This window comes from Leuresthes tenuis, unplaced genomic scaffold, assembly GCF_036924035.1.
Source record: "Leuresthes tenuis unplaced genomic scaffold, fLeuTen1.0.hap1 SCAF_9, whole genome shotgun sequence".
NCBI classification, from domain to species: domain Eukaryota; kingdom Metazoa; phylum Chordata; class Actinopteri; order Atheriniformes; family Atherinopsidae; genus Leuresthes; species Leuresthes tenuis.
Genome location: NW_027325363.1, coordinates 6751948 through 6778172, shown reverse-complemented (window position 1 = coordinate 6778172; position 26225 = coordinate 6751948). Strand labels below are relative to the sequence as shown.

Genomic DNA, 26225 nt, shown 5'->3' with positions numbered 1-26225 from the left:
CTTAATGGAACAAGTGACACTTGTGTTGGTGCGGGTTAACCTCAGCAAGTGCTGACTGCTGCACGTGGACGATCAGGTGAAACATGCAGATGCTGGTTTGTTGTGTTTATCAGAAGTCTAAACTGCACGTTAGATCGGTATCAGAGCAGCGCCTAAGGACTTTTTAGACTTGGAGCTCATTTGAAACAAAATGCAACAAAAGCGTCATAATATTCCAGGAAACATGAGAATGATACGTTAAAATGTTGTTTAGTCACATATTCAAAGCAGATTTAGCAGACTAGACATTGACCTGACAGTCCCATGGGGACACACCTCAACCTCCCGCTCTAACTCATGACAGATTCTCCTTTTAAAGATTTATTTTTGACATTTCTGCCTATATTGAAACATTAAATGTGGTTTCTTCCATTTGAATGATTCCTAAATTACCAGATTCTATTATATTCAGTTTGATTAGTTTCACAACCAAAAATGTCCAGTTTTTCCATTAAAGGCTTTATGAAAGTTTGACATTAATTTGATATAAATCCAATAAATGCTCATTTTCATTCCCTGACTTGTGCTTGTAGGTTTTGGAACCTCTTCTTCTTTATTAATTTATATTTTCCAGGCAGCCAGACTTTCTTGTTATCTTTTGAGCAATAGTTCTCCAGCTTTCTGAAGGTTTTTCAGTTTTTCTTTGGACTTTGGCTGCTTTTTCACTCATTTTCAGTCCAGTCCTTGTTCCCTGATAATTTAACACTGACCAATGAATCATTCAAGCTTTAAAAAGGCTCCTAACTTAAAGGATGAACCAGTTCTGTGTTAACCTTTGTTAGCATAACAACATCTTTAGTTTCATCTCTGAAAAACAGCAAAGAAAACACAGTTTGACAGACAGAAAATAGGATTTCTGCAGCAACAAGGTGATTCCCAAAGAGCTATTAGCTGAAAACTTGGCATATCTCAGCATGGTGTGCAGTGTGTCCTTAAAACATTTGAGGAAACTGGACAAGTGGAGGACAAAAGAAGAAGTGTCAGGCCTAAAAAACTATCTACAGCAGATGAACAGGATCTGAAAGTGATGTCCTTAAGAAAGAGGAAAAAATCCAGCAAAGACCTGACAGGACCTGAGAGATGCATCTGGACCTTCAGCTGATCCATCTACTGTTGGCCCAAGCCTCATCAGAAATGGTCTCCATGGAAGGGCGGCTGTCAAGAAGCCGTTCTTAAGGAAGGGAAACAGGGAGAAAAGGCTGAGCTATGCCAAATGACACAAGAAGTGGACTGAAAATCAGTGGCAACAGGTCTTATGGAGGGATGAATCCTCCCCAGAGCCCGGACCTCAACATTATTGAAGCAGTGTGGGATCATCTGACAGAGAACGGAACAAAAGGCAGCCCACATCCAAAGAAGAGCTTTGGGATGTCCTTCAAGAAGCCTGGAGAACTATTCCTGAAGACTCCTTAAAGAAATGACAGAAAGCTTGTCTCAGAGGGTTCAGGCTGTGTTGGAGAATAAAGGAGCTCAGACATGTTTCAATAAACCACCACACATATTTTCTGTTCTTTTCCATCAATATATAAAGAAACGTAGGGTGGATCAAGGCTTTTGATGTGTAACTTTCTTTAGATTAAGATGGAACTGGGTTCATTTACTGGAGTTCAACACGGAGCAGCTGAGAGCAGAGAGAATGATACTGACTGAGGGAAAGCCAGATGGAATATGGTATCCATCACTACATCTGAGGAGAGACCGTAATCTTCTGGTTGGAGTCATGTTACAGCTGGTTGAGGACTGCTGAGCACCAAAACAAGTGCAGCATTGAGCTGAAACCAGTGGAGTGATTAGGCAGGCCGGGGTGCCACTGCTCTTTTCCTGGGATTAGGAAAAGGGATTATTAACTAAATACCCCTTTAAACTCATTCTGCCCCTTTAATTAAACCTAACCTCCTATCTGCCAGCACACACTCATTCCACTTTTCATACACTCAGGACTGCAAACCATCTCTTCCTCTTCCCTCGTTCTTCTTTTACGTACGCTCGGCATCTCTTTCGTTCGTGCACTTCCTCGTACTTATTTTCCTTCTCCTGCACTCAGTTTAATCTCAGTCATTTGCCCCTGCTGTGTGGTCACTCTCTCTGCCTCCACTTGGCAGCAGAAAATAAAAAACAAGTGCCTCTTGTTGCCACCAATCAGATCCCTGAGTTTGCTCTGAGGGCTGCGTGATTGGCTCCTTCTGCAGAGCAGTTTAAGGGAGGAAATCTAGTCCCAATGCTGCCTGTTGGCTCAGTAACAGATGCCAGCAGGTATCTTTCATGTCTTTGTCGATCAAATTAGAATTAGCATTTAGTGGGATTAAACTCCTGAATATTCCTTTGCAGAGAAAAATGTGTAAAAGGATTTTTTTTATTACTCAAACCTTCTATATCCTCACTTTTGAGAGGCTGGAAAGTTTTAGCTTCTCTCCTTAAATCAACTTAAATAAGAAATCATGATATAATTGCAGATTAATGCTCTGATTATTTCACAAATAGTTGACTCGTTTGCTCCACAGATGATGGCAAACGGCACCTAGTTAGCCCCAAAAGGTTGAATTCATTACTGACACAAAGAAAAAAGCTTATTTTCCTGGTAGTTTGTTTTGGTTTCTGTTGTTACGAATAAACACCATGAGCTCTGCTCATGGATTCGAGGTATTTTACAGCTGTACCATATCAGAAAGCTGGGAGATTTACCTGAAACTGATCAGGGACGCTGAATGTGGCTGTCATTACAAACACTGTGTGCTGTATCGGTCAGGAGTGGCAGCCAAAGAAACAAACTCTGAAATGGAAAGTAAACAACAAAACTCTCTTGACGTCAAAGGTTTGAGCCAATCAGATAAAGATGACTCACTACAACCTGTTCTTTTTTTTACGACGCTGTTAAGTAAAGCTGTCATGTGTCGGTTTTATTGCTCTTGTTGTTTTAACAGCTGCAGCTGAGCATTTGTTTTTATTATTTCATCATATAAAGTGATAGAAAACCTTAATTAAAAGTAAAAATGCATTCCAGCACCCCTGTTCTCTTGATGTAGCTCTGCTTTAAAGCTGTTGTGTGACAAACTTCCGCTTATCTCCATGAAATCGTAACAATTAAAAAAAACACAAGTAAGTCAAGGCCTCTTAAAGGGCATCAAAACATGTTCTCGGGTGTGTAGTTTGCTGCACAGCATGTGCCAGAGTGCTGTGTTGATAATCACTGGAAACACCTGTGACGTGCTGGTGTGTCTCGACCTTGTCTGCTGATCTGTGGAGCGCTCCAGATGTGACAGAGACAGCTGTGATGTCTGTCCACCTGCTGTGACTCAGATCAACAGGGCTGCTGCGCTCTCTTCAGACCCACCAACATCTGTAAACATCTGCAGAACAGCATCAGCTTCTGAGCAACTTTAACCCAAATCTGAACCCGTGGCAGAAAACTGAAGAGGAATGCTCTGAACTGTGAAATGTCTGCACATCGTAGAGGTTAATTAAATGGATATTATCTGTTCAATTATTTCTACACACTGTAGTTCATCCCTAAATAGAATCAAGTCTGTAATTATCCTGTTTGGTAGTTTGGTGAGATGACCTCCGTCTCTTTCAGTGTGGAGTCACTTCGCGGGTGACTGCAGGGTTGCAACATATAGATGTTTTTTTCTATTACATAAACGCTTCTTATTCTGTTTTAGGGTTTCAGAAAGTTTTGCTGTCATTGTGAGTTCCTTTAAGTTCTGCAGAGGGAAAAGGATTAATATCCTTGAAAAGGACCAATACTGTGAAAGTACTCTGTTACAGATAAAAGTCCTGCAGTGTAAGTATTACTTAATCAAAGATAATACCACAAAAATTACTTAAAGTATTAAGAGTAAATATTATCAGTGTAGAACAATGTCCCTGACTTATAACTAATGTGTTATTAATGTGTAAAAATCAGATTTTACTGTTCTTTGATGAGCTGGAGCTCATTTTTAATCATTTTATCCCCATATGCAACTAAATTTTAGTAATTTGTCTAATTTATGAGGACACAAACTGTTCCAGCTGTACTCAATCAACTGCAAATGTAAGAATTGTACAAGCTCTTTATGTATTTTCTGTGCTCAGTCTGTAAAGGAGGCTGAGTAAAAAAAACAGTGAGGCGATATTATTATTAAGTCGAAATTAGCATGAAAAGACTGAAAAGTACACTACAAGTACCTCAGATTTGAGTAAATGTAATTAGTTACACCTCAAATCCTGATGAATCTGAGCAAATTATACCTGTATCTTAATGAGTGAGTCACACAAACTAATGCCTGTAAATACTTTAAAAACCCTTTTTTAATGCTCAAATATACCCTGACTTGACTGAAAGGTTACATGTTCAATTTAAAATTCTAAAAATATTGCCAATATATTCAGTTTCACTTCCATACGATGCACTCTCCCTCCTACACACTCCTCAAAGCCAAAAATGAAGCACCAAACAAGTACATTTATTTATTCTTATCTTTATTGTATAAAAAAAGAAACATACAAAATTCATGTGGAAATTTTACAATAGAAAAAGGTTGAAAAACAGCAAATACACACTGCATGTCACTGACACTGAGCTCCGCTGGCAGGAAGGAGGCGAGCGTCCAACCAGGAAGTGAACGCTCATTAAGCAGGAACAACCAGGAGAAAGAGCTACTGCGGATCACCTGCAGGTCAAATGACCGCCGGACGTGGTTTGAAGTGCTGCTGACGAACCAGCATAAGTACAAGCAGTAAATGAGTTTGCACCATGCCAGCAGTTTGATCTCGGCTCAGCCACGCGTTAGCATAGCATCCTCAGGCTGCAGCATCATCCTGACTTTACACATAAAATGGTTCAAAGATGCCCCAAAAAGAACAGCGCAACTAAGGCAGAATGGGAGCCGTATAAAACAAAACCTGCATGACGTCGCCTAACGCTCACAATTCCTGAAATAAAAAGCTGAAATTTCCCTTAAGAGGACTCGTGAACATTACAGTAAATAAACCTGTATGTTTAGCATGTTCAGCGCCAGCAACTCTACCAGTTCCACCTGTCACAGCCTGAAAAATGTGTCATTAAATGTACAACAGAACCTGATATTCAGGTGAGATTTCACTTCAGTCATTTTAAGCTGTTAAACAAACACTTCAAGTATTGCTATGAGCTGGTGGTGCCTGATTCGCTCTTCTTTGTGCTTTAAAGGGTCTAAAAGGAGAATTTGGGTACTTTTCCGTCTTATCACCAGGTAATGCCCCGCTTTCAGTTTGTCGGGGGGGTCTGTGACACCGAAAAGCTGCAATATGACAAAGGTTGTTCATAACAATAAGCGTTAAAGCTTACTGTTAAATGTTTTTATCATAGCGAGTGACGGATGAACAAACGTCGTCACCAGCTGTAACTCCATCTCTGTTTTAACAGTTACAACTCAAGTACAGATTAAGTCAGTTTTGATCAGGAATGTAAGAAAAAATAAATACATTTACATAATAAATGAAAAACAAGAACCTTCAAGGAGCTACAGATAGGCTGACTTCCAGAATAAATTACACTCTTAATATGAGCAATCATCGTTCTCTTAAACTACCATGAAAATCATCGCACAACCAAAAGGGGTCATTTTACAACATCATCCAATACTTTTCAACAATTAAAAGATCCAAATGATATATATCTTTCTTCTCGAACTCATGGAATACCTTCTCAAATCCACTGGATTTAAATTCTTGCTCTAATGTTGAGGAGGGCCGCTCAGATATAGAAAATGAAAAAAAATCCCAAACGGTAAACTCTCAAACCCTCATAAGTACTTTTAAAGTCCATGAAAACATTTGGATAAATTAGATTAATCTTCCAAAAAGGACTATTTACAGCTGACCAAGAAACTACGAACACTGTTGCCAGCTCCAAACTCCGGCCGAAGGAACTGTGTCGAATGAATTCGTGCTGCGCTGACGCTGGAACAGGAAGCACTGAAAGACGGCGTGTTTCACTTGTTGTGTGTGTGGATGATTGTCGTGGTGTTGGAGATGAAGCCTCAGCGGAGCGCCAAGCAGAAAGGCACATCGAAATGAAGCCGGTTCAGATTTGGTGGAGAAGTTCACTTTGTGCTTTGCTCCACAGTGAAAGAACACCCGATGCAGAATAAAGACACAACGGCAAAATGTGCAGTCAAACCGTGTCTGTGAGAATTAGTTTTAGCCAGAAGGTCAGAGGGGCTGAGTTATAAGTTATAAATAAAGACCATTCAATCAATTTGGACATAAATCATATGTCTGACGGCTGCTATCAAAGCTAAATGAAAAGGACAATTAGGGAATTCATGTCCAAAACAGTGGTGGAAACCCAAATTTGAAAAAATGTCTGAAATTTCAGCTCTCATCCCGAATCTTCCATTCGTGCAACACAAACACACACCGACTCACGCCTGCTACATAAGGAGCCGACCCCCGAGACACGACAAGCACAAAAACAAAATCATTTTACAAAATATACAAGTAGCGACCGTCAGCCAGTCAGCAGCAGTCTGTACCAGCAGACTGTCGGCCAGTTTCCACAGGAAGCAGCCAGATCCAATCCACCGGCGGCGCCAACACCTTCGGCTCCTGATCTCATCTGTCCAGTTTCTTTTCTTCCCTCTAAGGTTTGATTTCAAGCCATGTTACACCTCCAGGATCCAGCAACCTGCTGGGTTTGTATCGCTCACAGGCAGAAACACATCAGCCAGTGGTGACGCCCAGAATGTAAAAGCGTGCCCTGCGGCGCTCTACGTGAGCCTGTAGAGAGTGCTGAGTGTTTGGGTGATGAAGTTGAGAAGTCCCCTGCAGACGTCTCTCCAGTCCTGCCAGTGAGGAGCGACGAGCTGCGAAAGAGACGGAGAGAAATGTTAGTCCAAATAAACACGTCTGACTATTCAGGATGCAAAATAATTCACTTTTTTTTTTACAATGAATCATTAAAGCTTTAAAAAGGCTCCTAACTCAAGGGATGAACCAGTGTTGTGTCGACACTTAGCAAAGAAACCATTTTAAATTGTATCTTTAGGCACTTTGTTGCTAGCAGCCTGTCACAAAGACACATCATTTGTTCCCATTTCTTTAGTTTAATCTATGAAAAACAGCAAAGATAACACAGTTTGACAGACAGAAAATAGGATTTCTGCAGCAACAAGGTGATTCCAAAGAGCTATTAGCTGAAAACTTGGCATATCTCAGGTGTGCAGTATGTCCTTAAAACATTTGAGCAAACTGGACAAGTGGAGGACAAAAGAAGAAGTGTCAGGCCTAAAAAAACTATCTACAGCAGATGAACAGGATCTGAAAGTGATGTCCTTAAGAAAGAGGAAAAAATCCAGCAAAGACCTGACAGGACCTGAGAGATGCATCTGGACCTTCAGCTGATCCATCTACTGTTGGCCCAAGCCTCATCAGAAATGGTCTCCATGGAAGGGTGGCTGTCAAGAAGCCATTCTTGAGGAAGGGAAACAGGGAGAAAAGGCTGAGCTGTGCCAAATGACACAAGAAGTGGACTGAAAATCAGTGGCAGCAGGTCTTATGGAGGGATGAATCCTCCCCAGAGCCCGGACCTCAACATTATTGAAGCAGTGTGGGATCATCTGACAGAGAACGGAACAAAAGGCAGCCCACATCCAAAGAAGAGCTTTGGGATGTCCTTCAAGAAGCCTGGAGAACTATTCCTGAAGACTCCTTAAAGAAATGGCAGAAAGCTTCTCAGAGGGTTCAGGCTGAGTTGGAGAATAAAGGAGCTCATAACAAAAACTCATTGGGATTTTGTGCAGCACTGTAAGTGTAAAAATAAAAACTCAAAGTCATAGAACTGAAGGTCAAGAGAAAAATGTTTGACCGAGAGAAAAAGGCATGAATGATGAGGAATCCTCAGCTGACCCAAGCCTGACAATGAACAGATGATGTTACTCTGAACTCCCTGAACCTCTCGTGCCTGTGGTTATCCTCCCTCCTCCTGCCTGTACAAATGCCATCCGTCGCTCGTTGTGTTTCAAACTGCTCATTTAGAAAAGTGCCCGACAGTGCTTTTGGCAGGTTGTAAACATCCCACACACACAATTTCATAAATTTCCTCTCACGCACGCAGCAGAGAGACGGAGCAGGAAACAGCTGTAAACCTGCTACACATGTCTGCAGACGGGCTGCTGCATCCTGGTGGAGTGTGCAATCAATGTCTGAGTGAGAGCCGAGGGTAGGTGACGTCATCTTTGTTTATGTGCATAAGGCGGCGGGATGGAGAGGGAAAGAGCAGGAGGGAGGTGTGTGTGTTTGGTGGGGGGAGGGAGGGTTGCTGCCAACTCCTCACGCGATCAAGAGCACAGAGGGAGGGAAGAGCACGAGAGGGTGAGATAAAGAAACAATCAGAGGAAACAGACAGCAGGGGAATATGTGCTGTCATGTAATCTGTGAGTTTAGGAGCAAATGGATCATTGCTGAGCTTTGTTGATCTCAATAAAGTTTATTTTACCATTTAGAAGGTGAATAAAGTTATTGACAATGATAAAGAGACCAGACAAAGGAAGGAGGCCATCTGAGACATTTCTGTGCAGAAAGAGGGTGAAAGGTAAAGAAAGTGTGAGATTATCAGGCGAAGAAAGAAAGAAAATTAAAGGTAAAGCAGGAAGAATGAATCCAAGAAAGAAACCCGGGGCAGCAGACAGATATCACTGATTCACTCTCACACACACAAACATTGATCCGTCTTCCTCGCTGCCTCTTACACCCACAAACACGTGCAATTAAATGTAATTGCAAAGCCACACGTTCACCTATGCAGACACAAACTGGCCTGATGAGGCCTGTGTGTGTGTGTGTGTGTGTGTGTGTGTTAGATATGAGAGGAGGGATCAATGCAACTGTGCTGTGTTCAAAGACAAGAAAACACTTCACACTTGCATCCTCATTTCAACTCAACACAAAGTCATTTTCAGCTTGTGTAACAGCCAACGCCTCATTCGTAACAGGAGTGTGTGTGGCGCACATGAGCTTCACACACATCCGTCTACTCACCGCTCTGCGGAGGACTGTGGCATTAAATTCATCACCAATCAGCCTCAGCTGGTTGGCCACTCTCCTGATCTCCATCTCCTGCACCGCCTGTGCCTGCGATGAAGCCCAGGATGGGTGCTCGTTTTGGGGCAGCAGGTCGGGCAGAGCCCCCTGCCGGCTGGAGGGACTCTGGTTCTCCTCTGGGTTCGAATCTGCAGAACAAAGAGGCCAAAATACATTCAGAAAACTCGCTGTTTCAAGCTCATTCTCATTTTGTTTTATTTCAACATGTTGTCTCTGCATCTGTTTCTTTAGATAAAAACGCTCATCCCAGGGAACAGCTGGGATAAGCTGAACTTATAAATGATTTAAACATTAAATAAACAGCATTTTGTTCTCACATGTGAGAAAAACACACGTGGTGAAATTGACCCTTTTGCTGCTGAACCTGGAAGAACAGGAACTGGTGACATGAGTTTTCTTCATCTACAAACAACAGGTTTAAACTTCAGTCATATTAATAAGAGTTACTGCTGTTCCCACACAGACATTCCTTAAGGAGCCTGACGGGCTGACAGTGACTTATTCTCCTCTTCATGGAATTTGGGAGAGTAATCTTTTAATCTGCTTAATAAGTCTGGTATGGATTGGTTCTGTTTTTTGTGTGTTTACAGAGTGTTTTTCTTAATTAACAAATACCCAAACCTTCTGTTTGGTCTTTACCAGCCAAAGATTTTATGAGAGCTGATGTGCCTGCGCTCTTAATTACAGCCTGTTTTTATTCCTTTGGACACACTATTCATTTAATTATCTATTTATGTGTGCTTGCTTGTTTATTTCCCATTTTTTTAGAATAGATGGAGGAGATAAAGCATCACAATCACATCATCTGCATTTCTGCTGCTCATTCTTTCCATGGAGTCATATTTCTTTTCTTTTTCTTTAGATACATTACATCAATTTGTATTTTTTTGACACTGTGTGTGGGCAATATCCTGTTCTACACTCATTTGGACCCCCGGACTTTGAAAAGACCCCTTTCGCCAGCACAGAGCTGAACGCCTGCGCCAACCACAACTCGAGCTGCCACAACCACAGCGTCTGCTCTGCTAGGAGGATTACAACTGATCCTTTAAAGATGCAGGTGACTAGACAGACAGCGAGGGAGAAAATGAGAGCGGTAGAGAAAAACCCAAACAAACAGGAAAACCCTGGCCTGTTGCCAAGGTAACTCAGAGGCAGTGCTCCTGGAGGCCTCTGCTTGTGATTGGAGGAGAGAGCGGGGACTGGGGTGGGGGTCTGAGATGTGATAGGACGAGTGAAGGGAAATGGGGGGGGTTGTGATGAACCTGACAGGCTGACAAGGTGACAGCGAGACCCCTTGACCAGTCAAGAGAGCCAGGAGAGGCGGAGGGGTGGGCTGGTTGTTGGGTGGGGTGCATCAAAAATAAAAACAGATATTCTAACAAGGGGAAACAGAGCTGAGTGTCTCTCCCAATAATTAATACTTTACAAAAAACTGTGCCATTAAACTAATTTAAATGCAATACAAGTTAAAGTACAAACTGGCAGAAGAAAACTAACACATTAACCTGATTACAGTATGTTAAACCACTTGAGTTTATTAGTTAACTGGCTGGTAGATTAATTAGGATAAACTTACTTACTCATCGGACAAAACGTTCACTTGATCAGAATCTGACTTTGATTTGTAGACTAACCCGAGGTTTCTGGATCTGACTGTTTTAGCTGGAAACAACCTGAGGAAACATTTCTGAGCCGAGCTCAGCGGCCTGCAGGCTGACAAAAAGCTTCACTAAAACTCATGAACTGACTTGGCTGAGAGGGAGAGGAAATGCTGCAGACTGTTTCTTTATTGCTGCCAGGGTGCAGAGGACAAGTCTGAACATGCCTGCATGCACAGCTGACCCACAGCTGAGGGAGGAGGTGAGGGGGGGGGGGGGAGGAGGAGGAAAGTATCTGTTTACATTGTTAGAAATCTGTCCCAACACAGTGGCTCAATTAAACAACTCATAGACATCTTATCTTAAGTGACAGCAGGAGAATAAGCTTCCACTTCCATCAAACTTTCATTACTGAGCACTAGTCGTTTAAATGATCCTTTTTAATAATGCACAAGTTTCCTATCAATAATCCTGCCTCATGTTGGATATCACACAATGTCTGGAGAGCAGAACCGGTTTGGGCGGTTTACAGTCTGGTTTCAAGGCCAATCTGAGTCACATGTTCATCCCTGTGTACCACATCTCCTCTTCATCGTCTCATGCTGTCCCAACTCCTCCACCTGCCAACCAAGCCCCCATCAGCCGTGCTCAAACAAACCCCGTCATGGTAATAAAAGCTCCAAAGCAGTGCTCACATAACCGAAACTCTCCAGCTGGCTGATAACGTTTGTGTTTACTTATGGTGGGGGTCCAAAAGGCAAACTGCTCCTTGTCCTCGAGTCACATCTGAGGTTTTCCAGTTTCACAGCAGTCCAACCTGCTCACCTGCACTTTGCACCTCCTGCCGCAGGAACCTTAGATCAGCTCTTTCCCTGCAGCTGCTGACACACTTAAATATCACCGACGTGCTCTGATACAGATGCTGGTGTGACACTTCCTGCTTTCCCCTCTTTTAGCTAACTCCTGCGATTTTGACACAAGACTATGCTAAACTCTTATGATTATATGACCCCGACAGCGCTGCGAGTAATTATCATGAACCTACCCGACTGCTCTTCTGACGAGTCGCCGCTCTCCTCCCTCCGGTTGCAGAGCGGCGAAAGTGGGGCCGTTGGTGATGGTGAAGGGTGAGTTTGGGTCTCGTCCTGACCCTCTGTGAGGGCGTAAGGTAGCGGGTATGACAGGTAAAGGGCGTGGAAAGGGTCCAGATTGTGGTGGGGATGTGTGGCACCGACGCCGGCCCTGGTGCTGGTGTTGCTGGGAGTCGTGGTGAGCAGGTTGGGCCAGGCGTGTAGGGGTCGAGGCAGCACCATGCAGCAGGCGTTGTGGCGAGGAAGAGGACCATTTCCTCCTCCTCCTCCACTTTCTGCAACTGTCTCGATGGTCTCTGCACGGGCCATCTCAGTAGTAGCCTAAATCATACAAATAAATACACAGCTTCAATAATATGCGCAAAACATAAGAAACTGACTTTAAATCAAAGCAAAATGTGATGGCTAAAAAAACAACTCAAACACAACAAACTGTTTGTTCACTTCTCGTGTAAAAATAAGTGGTTTAAAGACTGAAAAACTCGAATCCACTAATCTAATTTTCGCTTAATTTCCTCTGATTTACAACAGTTTGACCTACCGACCTACATTCCTCTGTCAGCCGCCAGGGGGCAGCAGCGGCGCCGCTTCTTCAGCATGAGACTGTTTGTAAACAAATCCGTGCATCTCTGAGCACGAGGATGGACGCACGCGTGTACGCACACAGTAAAGAGAGGAGGCGCGTGGCAGTGAAGAAAATATCAAGGTTCATATGCCAGAAAAACAGCGAGACGGTGAGAAAAAAAAAAACGTCGACGCGCGATTATTGTCGTTTTTTCCTCTTAGTTTGTATTTCTCAGCAAAACGTCGGAATTTCCATATTTAACAACGACCCAGCGTTTCTTAATGTCTGGTTTTGGAAATCCCTGTGCGGTTCACATAACACTTTCCAATCTAAGATGCTTCCTTTAACGTTTCAAAACACCGTTTTTCCACGTTTTTTTGTTTAATTTTCTCTGCACTTCTTGACCCAACATGTCTGGACAAGTCTGTCACAAAGCACCGCCAAAGGTTTGACAAAATACTGACCATCAAACATACATTTCAGGGTGTCCCGTCGATGCTATATATATTATAAATGCGGGTCCCTCGTTAAACGACATTAAATGCGAGGAAATATAAGCCAATAGGGTGTAAATATAATTGTCATTCAGCTGGAAATGACAGCGCAGCTTTTCTCCAACAGCTGGGCAGATGATGCAACTTTGCATAGTCAAGATTGTCTGCCAACTCCTGCAGCGGGCAAATAAATAGTAAAAACTAAAGAGTTGAAACGCTTACTTGGTGTATGTGACGATCCGTGGTGAGGCTGTCTGCAGGTCTGAAGCCGGCGGTGAGAACTGGACATCAGAGAGGATAAAAACGTGCCAAAAACAAGCGGCGAAAACCGGCGACGGCTCACAAGATGTTACGGTTCACTCTTTGGAAAAGGTGTCATTCCATTTCAAAGGTTTCAGATTGGATTGTCTCGATGAATGACTGCGTTTGACTCAGATTAACCCATGAAAAAAACCCGAAAATATCCGATGAGATGAATGACAGCGGACTGTGCTGAAGTCTGTGCGATCTGTTGGCCCCGCGCGGCTCTCCTCTGCTTTTACGTTAATTTTGTCAAAATAAAAGCAGTGAAGTAAACATCCGGTGTGAGCTTTCTGAAATAAAACCCACCAGCGCGCATGAGCTCGATGCCTTTACAAAATTTAGCCTTAGTTAACGTTTAAAAATGTGTACTTTGTTTGATCAAACAGGGCAACAAGAGTACATTTTTGTAAAATATTGACTGTTATGCTGAATTAATGTTGCATAAGATGGAATGTAAAGCAAAAATAACCTCAATTTTCGGCATGAGAAACCGAACTGAAGCAGAAAGTACGTATTAAGTCACACTTTATGTGCACCTTAGGTCACTTGTCGTCATGTCTGATTTATTTATAACACATAAACGCACAGAAACGTTTGACTCGTTAATTTAAAAGGCTTTTATTTTTTATGACTGTACCGCAGCGTTATCCTGGAAAATTGACTTCCTCATCTCGTCCACAACAAGTGCTGACATGCTCCCTGACAGGATGCTGCTGCCTGTCTTCTTCTATTTATTTTGACATTACCATCTGATTACATTTGTTCTTCAGAGCTGAGAGATTGTTGGTTGCAGCCTACAGATTTGACACGTATTGCCCTCTCGTGTTTCCCCTCCTCTTCCTCTGTAACTGTGTAAATCTTGGTTATTTCCTCACATACTCTCACCCCCACCTACACACAAAAACAAACCGCTTCTTTCCTCCCTCCACCCCAATTTCCTTTCTCTATCTGACACATCTCCAGATGCTGTAAACTCTCACAATGATCCTGTTTGAAGTGACGATGATTCAGCCCTCAGAGCACTATTAGCGCCTGCCTTATCGGTGTGATTCATGGAGGGAGAATTGAACCTAGAAAGTTTTGTTTTAAAATGATCAGGCAAAGTGACTCAGATGTTAAATATCTTTGACTTTATTTTGGCTTCCAGCACTCTCACCTGCACATTCCTCTATTTGTTCCTAGTTTAGAGCATAACTGATAAGGTTCACGTCATCAATTCAAAAAGCTCAAAGCAGATCAAATGATAGAATTAAACTAACGAGTTGGAGAAGTTCATGGAGCTGAAAGTCCTCTGGTGTAATTGTCACCATCTTTGATTACGATTAAACGTTGAATCGGATTCACAAGCTGCTGTTTTCAGTCTCAAAGACGAAAGAATCAGTGACTTTTAAAGCAACAGCGTTCAGATAACTGAGCACCAGTGGAGCCCAGTCATGTGCAAACGATTTCTCAGTATTTACACCAAACGAAATGATTGCTGTGCGTTTTAAATGGACTTTTATGATCAAGCTTTTAAAAAATTGGCCCAGTTTTAATCAAGTTTAAAGTCAGTTCCAAGAGATCATCACAAGGGTTCACATCATCACGCTGTATCATAAGACTTCACTTTCCAGTGAATCTGTTGCAGCGCCACAGATATTTCGGTGCCGTGTTACTGTTGTCAAACTCATTTTTTTGCAGTTTATTCCAACTACAAATAGAAAAAGAAACGAGTCAGCTCACGTGTTTGTCTATATTGAAACATTACATGAGAGAAAATGATGTTAGTGGATCACAAATATGTACACGAATGTATATTTTTAACCAGCTTTTATCATATTTGTTGTCTTGCAAACCTTGAAGGTTTTTTTTTCCCACAGTATGAAGTCTACCAACATGACTTATCGGGTCATTATGGGTTAATTACGTCCTCTGAGTTAACAGTGATGGCTCTAAAACCAGCGTTTTTGTGGGTTTTTTTTGAGAAAGCAATCAAAGCTTTAATAAAAGATACATTAATAATATCTTGGACATGCTTCCTAAACCCAAACATTAAGAATCCAGGATTAGTGGGTGTTTTGTTAAATCCAACGAAGCACTCAGCCGTTACACACATCTGGCACATGCTTTAATGTCATTTGACCATTTACTGAGCACTTAACTGGTGGATATTGTCAAGTTTCATACATTGTTACAAAAACTGCCCTCGTGCATCCTTCTTAACTGTGAGTTCTTCACTTTTTAATATGATTTTGGTACTTCACAGTTTGACGTTCAGGCTGTTGGCTGCAACACAAAGTAGAGCAAAAAGTTGAAAATGCAGTCTGAGAACCCTGCATCATATTAGCATCCTAAGTAACCTCAGAAACCCCCACTGTCTCAACCCCTGACCCCCAGTTCATTGTTTTCTTGAAATCCCCCTCAGCTGAGGGGCATGAGACAGGGGCGGCCCAGCTGAGCTGCGGGTCAGCTCAGCTGGAAACGGCAGCTTGTCTCAGGACCCCTCCACCAGATTGGAACACACCCCCTTGTTTGTTTGGGTAGGACAGGGTTGGTCCTCTCTCAGGTACATGCCCAGACGAACATCCTCTGCCAGCGTTGATACAGGCAGACTTCGCAGGAACAGATGGCAAATCAGCTTGTACAGACTAAATGAAGAAAGCAAAAGAGTTACCAAGAGAAATCACATCTGGTTGCTTTAGTGTCTGTCATTTTTCCTTCCTGCTTTCGTCTATTTTTCTTTTAGTTTTCAAACAGTCACTGGGATAAATGGTAGGTACATTTCTTCAGACAACCAGCTATAATCCCAAATAGATGACAGTATATTATCTTCGGATGCAGGGTCAATGTTTAACTGGTACAGTCCAGCTGTTTTATTATCAAAAAGACGTATTTTATGCATTGGAAAACATTATCTGTGAATATACAAGTGAGCATGAACAGTTACTCTACTCTAAATACCTCTCTGTGATGGTTTCTTTCCAGTAAACACATTTCTGATATTGGGGTAAACATTAATCATCCAAAGACTTCATTAACTGACCTGTAGACCTTTTGAAGGGCAGAGGAGTGATGACAACTGCTTCATAAAACATGCAGGAGTTACCACATCACTTTTACACACTGAATCTTCCTGTTTGGTGGAGCTAAAGTGTTTTTTTGGAGCAACAAAAACAGTGTGAATAAAATGTGTCAGACAGATGAGCGATGAGCTTAAATCAACTATCAACTCTTTAATTCCTTCTTCTACGTGATACGTTATTAATCAAAGCCACTGCAAGCCATTTAGATGCTGGATGTGACTGTTTATGTAGATTTCTTCAGCAGGAGAGGGTCTGCAGCACAACACCATGCTTCAGGACACACACAGAGCACCCAAAACACCCGCTGGTGCCAAATTGTGACCGACGCCACCAGTGATGAAGTAACCTGTCGGGATTTTGGTTCCAAACTGCAGCATCATTGTTGTTCACTGTCCTGCAAGCTGTGTGCACTTTGAGGGGTTACTCACTGTAACCCGAGTGCAGTCGTGCCTGAGAGAGACGATATGTCGGCACCAGATAAGGTGTACACACACACTCAGGTAATCTATACCTCTGTAGCTGTGATAATCATGTAAATGAGATCTGCCACCTTGTGTCTCGCGTCTGCAGTGGAGCCAGGTCAGTCTTTATCTTCATTTCTCCCTCAAACTTCATCCTCAAATCCTCTAAATCACCACAGTCAGCCCTCAGCTGTTTCATAACAACACAGTCTCACTACAAAGCAGTCCTAATGTTTTTTGTTAAATCCTGCGTCCCTTTTATTTCATGTTTGCATCAAAGTTTGCTTCATGGCTGAAGGAGCTCATTTGTTAGCAGGAAGAAGATGTGCAGGGCAGATGTTTGAGGCTGTTTTTAAGCACGATGCTTCATGCTAAACTAAACCAAGCAGTGCCTGAAAACAGAAGGTAAAGCAGGTATAAAGAGACACTTTCATAGCATACAGTGGGACAACATGTGCGGTTATTTTCATGTCTACATGCATGTTAGGATCTTTTTCCTCCCTTTCCTTTGGTTTGTCTTCTCCTTGGTGTGGCAGTCTGCTGGCCGGTGATTGCTCATTCAGCTCACTTGTAGTTAAATAACCCGATCTGCTCCTCACTCGTTGCTAGTTTGTCAGTTTGTCTTTGTGTTACTTGGCAGGTCAAACGTTTAGTATTTAGTTGAATGAAAACTTTCGTTTCATTTGAAAACTTTCACTGAACTCTTTTTCACTCACAGACTTTTACTCGTATTGACAAAACTAAGCTAAGGTAAACTAAACTAAGCTGGAGGAGAAACAATCCCATCTCCTGTCACCACACCAGGAGAGGAAGATGTGAAAGGGGATTAAGCAGATCACAGTCACTGTAACAGCTTTGTTTGAAGGGTTTTATCATGTCCTCTGTCATAGAAATCTTGTTCCATGAGCTAAAAACACTTAAACACTTAGAAAAATAATAGAAAAGATCCAGAACCAGTTGCAGAATTGGAAGCAGATGTTATGAGGTAATTCAATTCAGTTCAGTTCAATTCAATAAAACTTTATTAATCAGTGAAGGGAAATTGTATTGCTGCGGTATTGATTATTATTATTATTTTCAGCTGACAAACATGTAGAAAGTTGAAGTGTAGCAGAGAGGAAGCTGTGGTAGAAATCACAGCCAACAGTTCAACATCTGGGGTGCAGAGACGCTCCTTCTCAGTGTCTCATGTCCAGAATCTGTTGTTAACAAGCTCTGTAATCTTCCTCCTTTAATATTACCACCCTGTCTGCAGTCTCTGTCTGTCTGTACAGTCTTGAAGCTGAGTGTTAGAGCTCCTGCTGCTGCCATGTGTTGATGACAAATATAACGTTGCCTTCCTGATATTCCACTGCGTCTTCATCAGGGCTCCAAGCTTTTCCATTTTATCTGCCAGTGATCTCATATTTCCCATGACCATCAAAGGAAGAAATTATTTAAACTTCCTCCACGTTTTTCCTCCATTTTGTTCCTGCTCTGCACCCTATTGGTCTCCTCTTCAACTGATCTCGATTTGGGGTCTTATAGGGCACATTATTTGGGATTTGGAAAGCTCAGTTAGCTCCTCCAACTTTATTGATAACCAGCATGAATCCTTCGAGCAGCACAGAAAAAAATGTCCCAGAAATCACCAAAAAAAAAAGAAGATCAGCAGAAAAGAGGTTGATAGGAGAGACACAGCATGTCCAGAGCTACTGCAGCAGGCTGCTGCTCATAGGGCGGCGCCGTCCTGGGGTTGGAAGAGGGCGTAAACGGCTGAAAGGGACTTTGTGGAGTGACAGTTCTCACATGATTTTGTCTGCTGGATGCTATCGTCTGTTATGTGCGTGGTGTGACTTAAGGGGCTGAGCAGTTATGAAAGTGAAGTGTTGTGCAGCACCAGGCAATTCAGGACTCTGACAGCGTGGGGAAAGAAGCTGTTGCTGAACCTTGATGCTGTGGAGCCACTCGCCTGATGGTAGAAGTTCAAACACAGGGGGTGAGAAGGGTCCCTACAATGGCAGCGTACCTGGAAAATGTCATGAATGTAGAGGAATGAGACCCCTGAGATCCTCTCAGCTGTCCTCTCGGGTCTTTATTCCAGCTCCATATAGTTCCTGAACCACATAGTTCCCTTGTTAAAGGTGCAATTCACAACAAATAACAAATTCACATGTTTCAGGACTAAATCTTTTCATCCATCTTTGTTAACCCTGATCCATCACGTTGCATCTCAAGCGTTTAACCTCTGATCCTGACAGTAGCATCACACCTATCTTCCTTTTGTGCTCTTTTCTTCCACCTTTTGTTATAAAACTCAGATTCATTGGACAAGACTGTCTGTTTCTGCCATCCAAACTTCAGCCGTGCACTTGACCTCCTCGTAAACCTTCCCTCTCATTGTTAGTAGATTTGGCAGCAGGTGGGAGACACGATGAGAACCCTGTGACAGGTCTGAGGAATCCCCATCGTGTGTGTTTGGTTGCTGTTTGTCTTGCAGTAACCAAAGCAAACGGCTGAGCATTTGTCCCCACAGCTGAAAGCTGAGCCACTGTTTGGGTTGCCACAATGACATCATCGTTTTCAAGCTCACCCCCTCCACTCAGCATCCCACTTCTCCTCCCCACATCCAGGCATGCATTACACTCGGGCACTGGATGCCAAGAGCAGCTATAATCTTTTAAATGTTAAGCTGTATGTTGTTCGTAAGTCAAATATTAACTCACTCTGTGTCTGTCTGCTGCTGCAGCAATAATCTAAAGAAGCTTTTAACACCTGATATTACATTTAAAGGTATAGTTTTATGACCTACTTTTAATATATCATATATGCATAATTATATAATAACTTATTTATAGTAATAATACAGTTTATATGTAACCAGAATTATCCCCATAACATGATTAATGTAATACACACTAACAAACATTTAGCTGCATTGATTCCACATTTTCTTCCTTTTAAGAACCTTAAACTCTTCTTTCTTTGGTATTTTTGCTCATTTCTCAGCTGCAATAAACAAATTATCTCCTGTTGTTGTGATAACTGTCAGCTAAAGAGGCTTCAGAGGTGAAACAGGCAGCGGACTGTCATCAGGTGACGACAGAGGTGCAGAAAAAGCCTGGTATGAACCTACCTGTTAACAGGAAAAGGTAAAGCTATCTGAGCAGCCAAAAGCAATAGTTTGAACAGTGCTGATGAGGAGATAAAGATGCTTTGTACTGGATGTTAGCAGCCGTAACATCAAACGATCTCAGCTGGTATTCACATTTAAACTGCAGGTGATATTTCTTCAGCTGTGACCAAACTAATCACACCTGTATATAACGAATGTGTTTCCAACTCTCATAGGAAGATTTTACTAAGGCTTCTGTTGTAAAGTAAGTATTTAATGCTAATATATCTTATATAAACATTGTTTAGTTGTTTTTGTAGCTGTTTGCCTTGTATGGAGCTAGCTTATTTAGATTTGAGTTTCAGCCTCATGCTGGCCTTCATCTCCATGTCTGAAACTAAACAACAAGACGAAGTCACCCTGAATGATTCTGTGTTTAGGACAGGCATCATCTTAAACGAATCAAACCTGAGAAAATACCCCAATAATAATCTTTAAATCGCTTTATTTTAAGGGATTTCCAGTGAAGGTCAGATGACGCCACACCGAATCTGAAGTGTTTTATAGCCAAATCTCTTCTTCTTTTAATTAATTAAAGAACACCACGGAGCAGAGGCACAGACAGCTAACTTTGAAGAGTCTCAGTTATTAAATTACATTCGGTCTCTGATTTAGGCTGTCAAACTACTGTGTTTCTTTTTTAAATCATAGAGGACAAGCTGCTGTTCTTCCTTTTTAGGCTCTCAGAGATGTAACCCATCCAGCTGACTGGTAGAATACTGGTCTCATGCCAATCCAGTGTGAGTTTCCAGGGTTTATAGAGAGAAACAAAGGAAACAATAGAGAGACAGAGAAAACAAAACCCTCGCTTGTGTAATGGGAAGAAATCTGATGGACGGTTTTGTGAGGGGGAAGAAAAGGTGTCAGGCCTCTGAAGATGAATACCATTACCTCATCTATTTTACCTCAGAGTTGGACAGATGGACCTGGTGTGTGTGTGTGATCATGCCTGAGTGCACGTGAGCCAACCAGATCCTTGTTATGATAAGTCGATTCAACACAGCGTGGAAGAATGTGCATCTGCAGCATTTCGTGTTTTCTCACACCTGGCTTTATTTGTCCTGCTGGATGAGAGGATGTGAACATGAAAAATCACCTCAGATTCAGTCAGAAAGAAAGTCTGATTTCCTTATGAAAGACCATTCTGCTTTAATTTAGGTGAAATATTGTCAGAATCTGGATCCAAAGCAGGGTCAACAGGCCTAAAAAACAGAATATTCTGGATTAATTTAGTCAGAGTTTATGTACAACAACTAAATTAACACAGTCTGTTAATGCTACTCTCAAAATAAGTTAAATTTAATTCAGTTTTGGGTCCTCTGGGTTTCATCTCTGCTTTTTGTGGATGATGTGGTTCTGGAGCAGTCCACAGCTGAATATGATGCAGCTGGAACGGGAGTCACCCCAGGAAAGAGGTGGAGTTCCCCCCTTGGGTCACAGAACAGTCTCTCACTCAAGAGCAGGAGTTTCAGGGTCTCAGTGTTTTCAATGAGCGATGAAAGGATGGAGCAAGAGGTAGACAGGCGACTTGGAGCTTCATCGGCGGTAATGAGGGCGTTGCTCCGGTTTGTTGTGGTGAAGGGGAAGCTGAGCCAAAAGGCAAAGCTTTCAATTTACTGGTCTATCTTTGTTCCAACCCTCGCCGATGGTCACGAGATTTGAGTAGTGACTGAAAGAATGAAATCGCAGATACAAGCGTCTCCTTTAGAGGATTTTCAGTCATGTCCAACATTGCTTGTGTCCTTTTACATTTTCTTTGCTCTGCATCTTGTGCGTTTTTATAAACTGAGTTGAGCTGAGGCCCAAAAAGCAGACTCAGAGCTCACTGGAGGGATAATTCATCCCTTCTGAGTCGGGAACACCTCAGAATCCCTCAGGAGGAGCTGGGAGCCGAGGTATCTGGCTTTCTCTCCTGAACCCGTTGCATCCACAACCCAACTTAGGATGAGCAGAACATAATGGACGTATTGATGTGTGGATAAGTTCACTCATGTAGAAACCCAACCATTCGACAATTACCTCTGAGTAAGCACCATGCAGACCCCTATTTACAGCTCAACAGAGCAAGATAAGTACCGTCACACAACAGAAGCACAGAGAAAAGTCCAAGTGACAATGACAAATGTTTAGTCAGGTTAACAATGTAAACAGGCAGTGAAGTTGTACCACAGCTGGGATACTGTCCAAAGTTACAAAGATATAACAGATGTTTTGTCTCATGTTCAGTGGACATAAACAGTGTACATGTAAACGTATCTGTGGCACAAATGGAACCCATAGATTTCCAGACAGCTATCTAATGACAAGGAATTACTTTTATTTAGTTTAAAGACATATCCTGAACAGAAAGGACTCAAAAGTAGCTCAAAGTGGAAATGGAGTCATCCCGAACTACATGATCAGGAGAAGGAAATCACACATCATCCAGGGCTTTATACCTTTAAGCTTTTAGCTTGACTCACTGGCTGACTTTATACATAAATACAGCAATGTGTCATCTACATAACAAGTGAAATTCTCGCCTAATGGAGACAGATTTAAGGTGAAGAGAATTAGTCTGAGGACAGAGTCTTGCAGAGATTGCAGAATTCCTGAGAAAACTGCTCATGTTACGACTGCACAGGTTTCAACGAACAAATGCACATGAAACGCAATTTATAAGAAGAATATGCAAATAAATAATATAGAATATAAATATTAAAATGAATTCTACTACAACAACTTAAATAAACTTAATAAAATGATTAATTTGTATAAATTACTCAGAGTACAACTTATTAAATATACAGTCATATTTTAGATTTTGTCTGAGACAAATCAAGCAGATATTTTTCAACTTTCCCGTCGACTGTAACCTGCCCAGCGACACTCTCGTGTTCGAAACCCCTGGTTGCTTATGTCAACAAGAGAAACCATCGTCACTTTCCTCGCTCCGTGATCAGAGACTCGAGGGTTCTCATGTTGTCCCCGGGGAGGCTGTTGTTTGGCTCCCTCAACAATGAGCTCATCGCTCACCCCCCCGCCTCCTGTATCCAGGCTCAAAGTGAAAGGGGAGCCACATCTCTGCCCCAGGCCACCGCTTTCAACCACCTTCGGGATAATTAACACCTCATTAATCCAGCATGCGAGGGTTGCTGCTGACCTGTACCACATAATGAATTCCAATTAATAAAGAAAGAGCTCAAAAAGATTCAAGCAAGCAGTTTTTTTTGGAGACCAGATTCTTTTTATAACAAAGAAAGAATTGTGAAAATACATTTGTCCACATATTCCCACCCGGGGCCGTTCTGTGTGGAGTTTGCATGTTCTCCCTGTGTATACGTGGGTTCTCTCAGGGTTCTTCGGGTTCTCCGGCTTCCTCCCACCGTCCAAAAACATGCAGGTTAGGTTAATTGGTGACTCTAAATTGTCCCTAGGTGTGAGTGTGGATGGTTGTTTGTCTCATTAGTCTCTGTGTGGCCCTGTGATGGACTGGCGACCTGTCCAGGGTGTACCCCGCCTCTCGCCCAATGACCGCTGGGATAGGCTTTTATGACGCTCCTGGCCTTGATGAGAGAAGGTGGGGGACCTCTGGAACATTACCCTCAAATATAGTTTATCCACTGGGCTCTTATATCCTCTGAGGCTGCTGGTAGATGGAAGATGAATGCTCCTCAGTAGATGACAACCGAACATTTCCACCAGAAGCTGGCTTCATCCGTCCAGCAGGGTGGATGTGAGTGGGCGGGGCTTAACAGAGGAGGCGGAGGAAACTTAAAGAGTGACATCATTTTTAAATGAAAATCAGAACGGCTTGTTAAATGAGGAACTTTCCTTCAGACAAAGGGGTGTAGCTGGTAGGGTTAGCTTGTGTACAGTCAAAACGGCAGATTTGTCACTGCAACAAAAGTCACGGGTTTCACCTGAATGTCTCCAATATTTTCAGCCGTATCAGAGCGCGATACTGAGCCAGAGAGGGACATCTGAGGACCAGGAAACTAACAGCAGCTAAATGACACTCTGAAGTTATTCTGATGTTTAGATCTGTGCTTTTCCTCTTTAGACACACCCACAACGTAAAGTCACCTCGGGTCAAATACTAAGTAACATCATGCTCCACTTTGCAACAAGCAGGTCTACAGGTTCATTTTTTTGTCATGTTGAGTCACATTAGGTCATGTTTTCATGACTGTGTTGTGTTTGTGTTTTTAATAACATTGTGTATAGTTTTAGGCTACCTTGTGTGTCTTGGTGACATTAGAGCAGTTTTACAAGTAGTCGATGCGGCTGTCTGGCACGTCCTCCATCCTCACTCCGCCCGTCTCCACCTTCACTTTGGCAGCAGGTCCGTGTTTCTTCTGAAGGTTTGATAAGATCTTATCAGGTGATTACTCAGCACGCTGCCTGACAACAAAGCTGCAGTTTGTTTTGACTGTGCACTAACACAAGGCCGTATAATAGTTAGTTTAGTGAGTTTTGTCTATTTCACAGTGAGGGAGGAGAAAAGATGAGGCATTTTATAGCTATAAAGACAAACATATTGCAGTTGCTTTTAATATGTTATGAAATAAGAGATATATTTACCTCTTATATAAGCTTGAGTTCAATCAAAATGATAAAAAAAATAGCCATGAACGCCTTAGATAATCCCTGCACGAACATCATAGGGATGCATGCAGGCCTTTATTTTCATTCTCCATTGTGTTGGTTGCTATCCAATAGAACAACCAGCCTTATCTCCCTTGGTTATCACTCCGTCCAGTCTAACAAGACTCATAACAGGTGCGTCATCCTCCCGGTTGGAGATTAGTGATGTAATGACAGTTACTTGGTATATTTGTCAAATCAAGTCATCAGTCTTTGTACGTTATATTTAAAAGAAGAAATGAAGAAACAAAAATAAACTTGAAGAAAAAAAACAGAAAATTAAGACATTAGCATGCAGTTGGATGTTAGCTGATAAGTATTATGGCAGGTGTAAAAATATGAAAGAACACGTTCTTACGCAGGACTGATTTCAAAAGCTGGCTAAATGTCACTTAAGTAATTAATCATCTGTTATATCTGTCAGTTTGTCTGATGTTATCTTACAGCTAATTTGGTAGATGTGTATGATTTTCATGTTTTTTGTCTTAGTAGCATACAGATTAGGTCAGTTACAGTTAACACCTGAGTTTGTCACAACAGGAACATTACGCTAAAGTTAGCTCTGTTAGTTCCTGTTTTTATTTCTAGTCTTGTTGCCATCCCAGAGCCAGAGTGTGATGATGTTTATGTTTATGTTTATGCATTTAGCAGACGCTTTCATACAAAGCGACTTACAAATGAGGATATAACACTACAGCTAACGTCAAAGCTAACAATAAGCTGCATAGAAGGAAAATGATGACGAGCTACAACATACAAACCTTGTTTACTGAAACCAGACTGACTGGAATTTTTTCATTTGTTATGTTATTATTTATGCCTGGAATCTTTACACTAAAATGTCTTCTAAGATCTGTTGCCAGAAGATAAAATGTGGATGGTTGTTTTTCTTTATGTTTTGCTTCCAAGCAGTCAGACTTTCTTGTTATCTTTTAAAGTGGTCTTGAGCAATAGTTCTACAGCTTTCTGAAGGTCTTTCAGTTTTTCTTTGGACATTTGCTGCTTTTTCACTCATTTTCAGTCCAGTCCTTGTTCCTGATCATTTAACACTTAAATATGAATCATTCAAGCTTTTAAAAAGGATCCTAACTCAAGGGACGAACCAGTGTTGTGTCGACACAAAACAGACAACTTAGCAAAGAAACCCGTTTTAAATTGTATCTTTAGGCTCTTTGTTACCAGCAGCCTGTCACAAAGACACGTAATTTGCTCCCAAAGAGCTATTAGCTGAAAACTTGGCATATCTCAGCATGGTGTGCAGTGTGTCCTTAAAACATTTGAGGAAACTGGACAAGTGGAGGACAAAAAAAGAAGTGTCAGGCGTAAGAAATTATCCACGGCAGATGAACAGGATCTGAAAGTGATGTCCTTAAGAAAGAGGAAAATATCCAGCAAAGACCTGACAGGACCTGAGAGATGCATCTGGACCTTCAGCTGATCCATCTACTGTTGGCCCAAGCCTCATCAGAAATGGTCTCCATGGAAGGGTGGCTGTCAAGAAGCCGTTCTTAAGGAAGGGAAACAGGGAGAAAAGGCTGAGCTGTGCCAAATGACACAAGAAGTGGACTGAAAATCAGTGGCAACAGGTCTTATGGAGGGATGAATCCTCCCCAGAGCCCGGACCTCAACATTATTGAAGCAGTGTGGGATCATCTGACAGAGAACGGAACAAAAGGCAGCCGACATCCAAAGAAGAGCTTTGGGATGTCCTTCAAGAAGCCTGGAGAACTATTCCTGAAGACTACTTAAAGAAATGGCAGAAAGCT

At 42.1% G+C, this 26225-nt stretch overlaps 1 protein-coding gene across 1 annotated transcript; it reads right to left on the bottom strand.

The window, feature by feature from the left end:
- Positions 1-4479: 4479 nt before the first annotated feature.
- On the bottom strand, positions 4480-13360 carry bbc3 (BCL2 binding component 3). The gene is made up of 4 exons (XM_072392066.1): positions 13076-13360; positions 11749-12115; positions 9040-9230; positions 4480-6866 (listed from the first exon to the last, which is right to left on the bottom strand). The coding sequence occupies exons 2-4, from the start codon at positions 12101-12103 to the stop codon at positions 6771-6773; spliced, it is 642 nt and encodes a 213-aa protein (XP_072248167.1). The 5' UTR covers positions 12104-12115; positions 13076-13360; the 3' UTR covers positions 4480-6770.
- Between the last annotated feature and the right edge of the window lie 12865 nt (positions 13361-26225).

Excerpts from the sequence above, each read along its gene's own strand:
- bbc3 (XM_072392066.1), bottom strand. The coding sequence starts at position 12,103 with ATGGCCCGTGCAGAGACCATCGAGACAGTTGCAGAAAGTGGAGGAGGA. Across the intron at positions 9,231-11,748 it reads CTCGTCAGAAGAGCAGTCGG|ATTCGAACCCAGAGGAGAAC; the intron begins GTAGGTTCATGA and ends TTTGTTCTGCAG. Across the intron at positions 6,867-9,039 it reads CCACAGTCCTCCGCAGAGCG|CTCGTCGCTCCTCACTGGCA; the intron begins GTGAGTAGACGG and ends TCTCTTTCGCAG.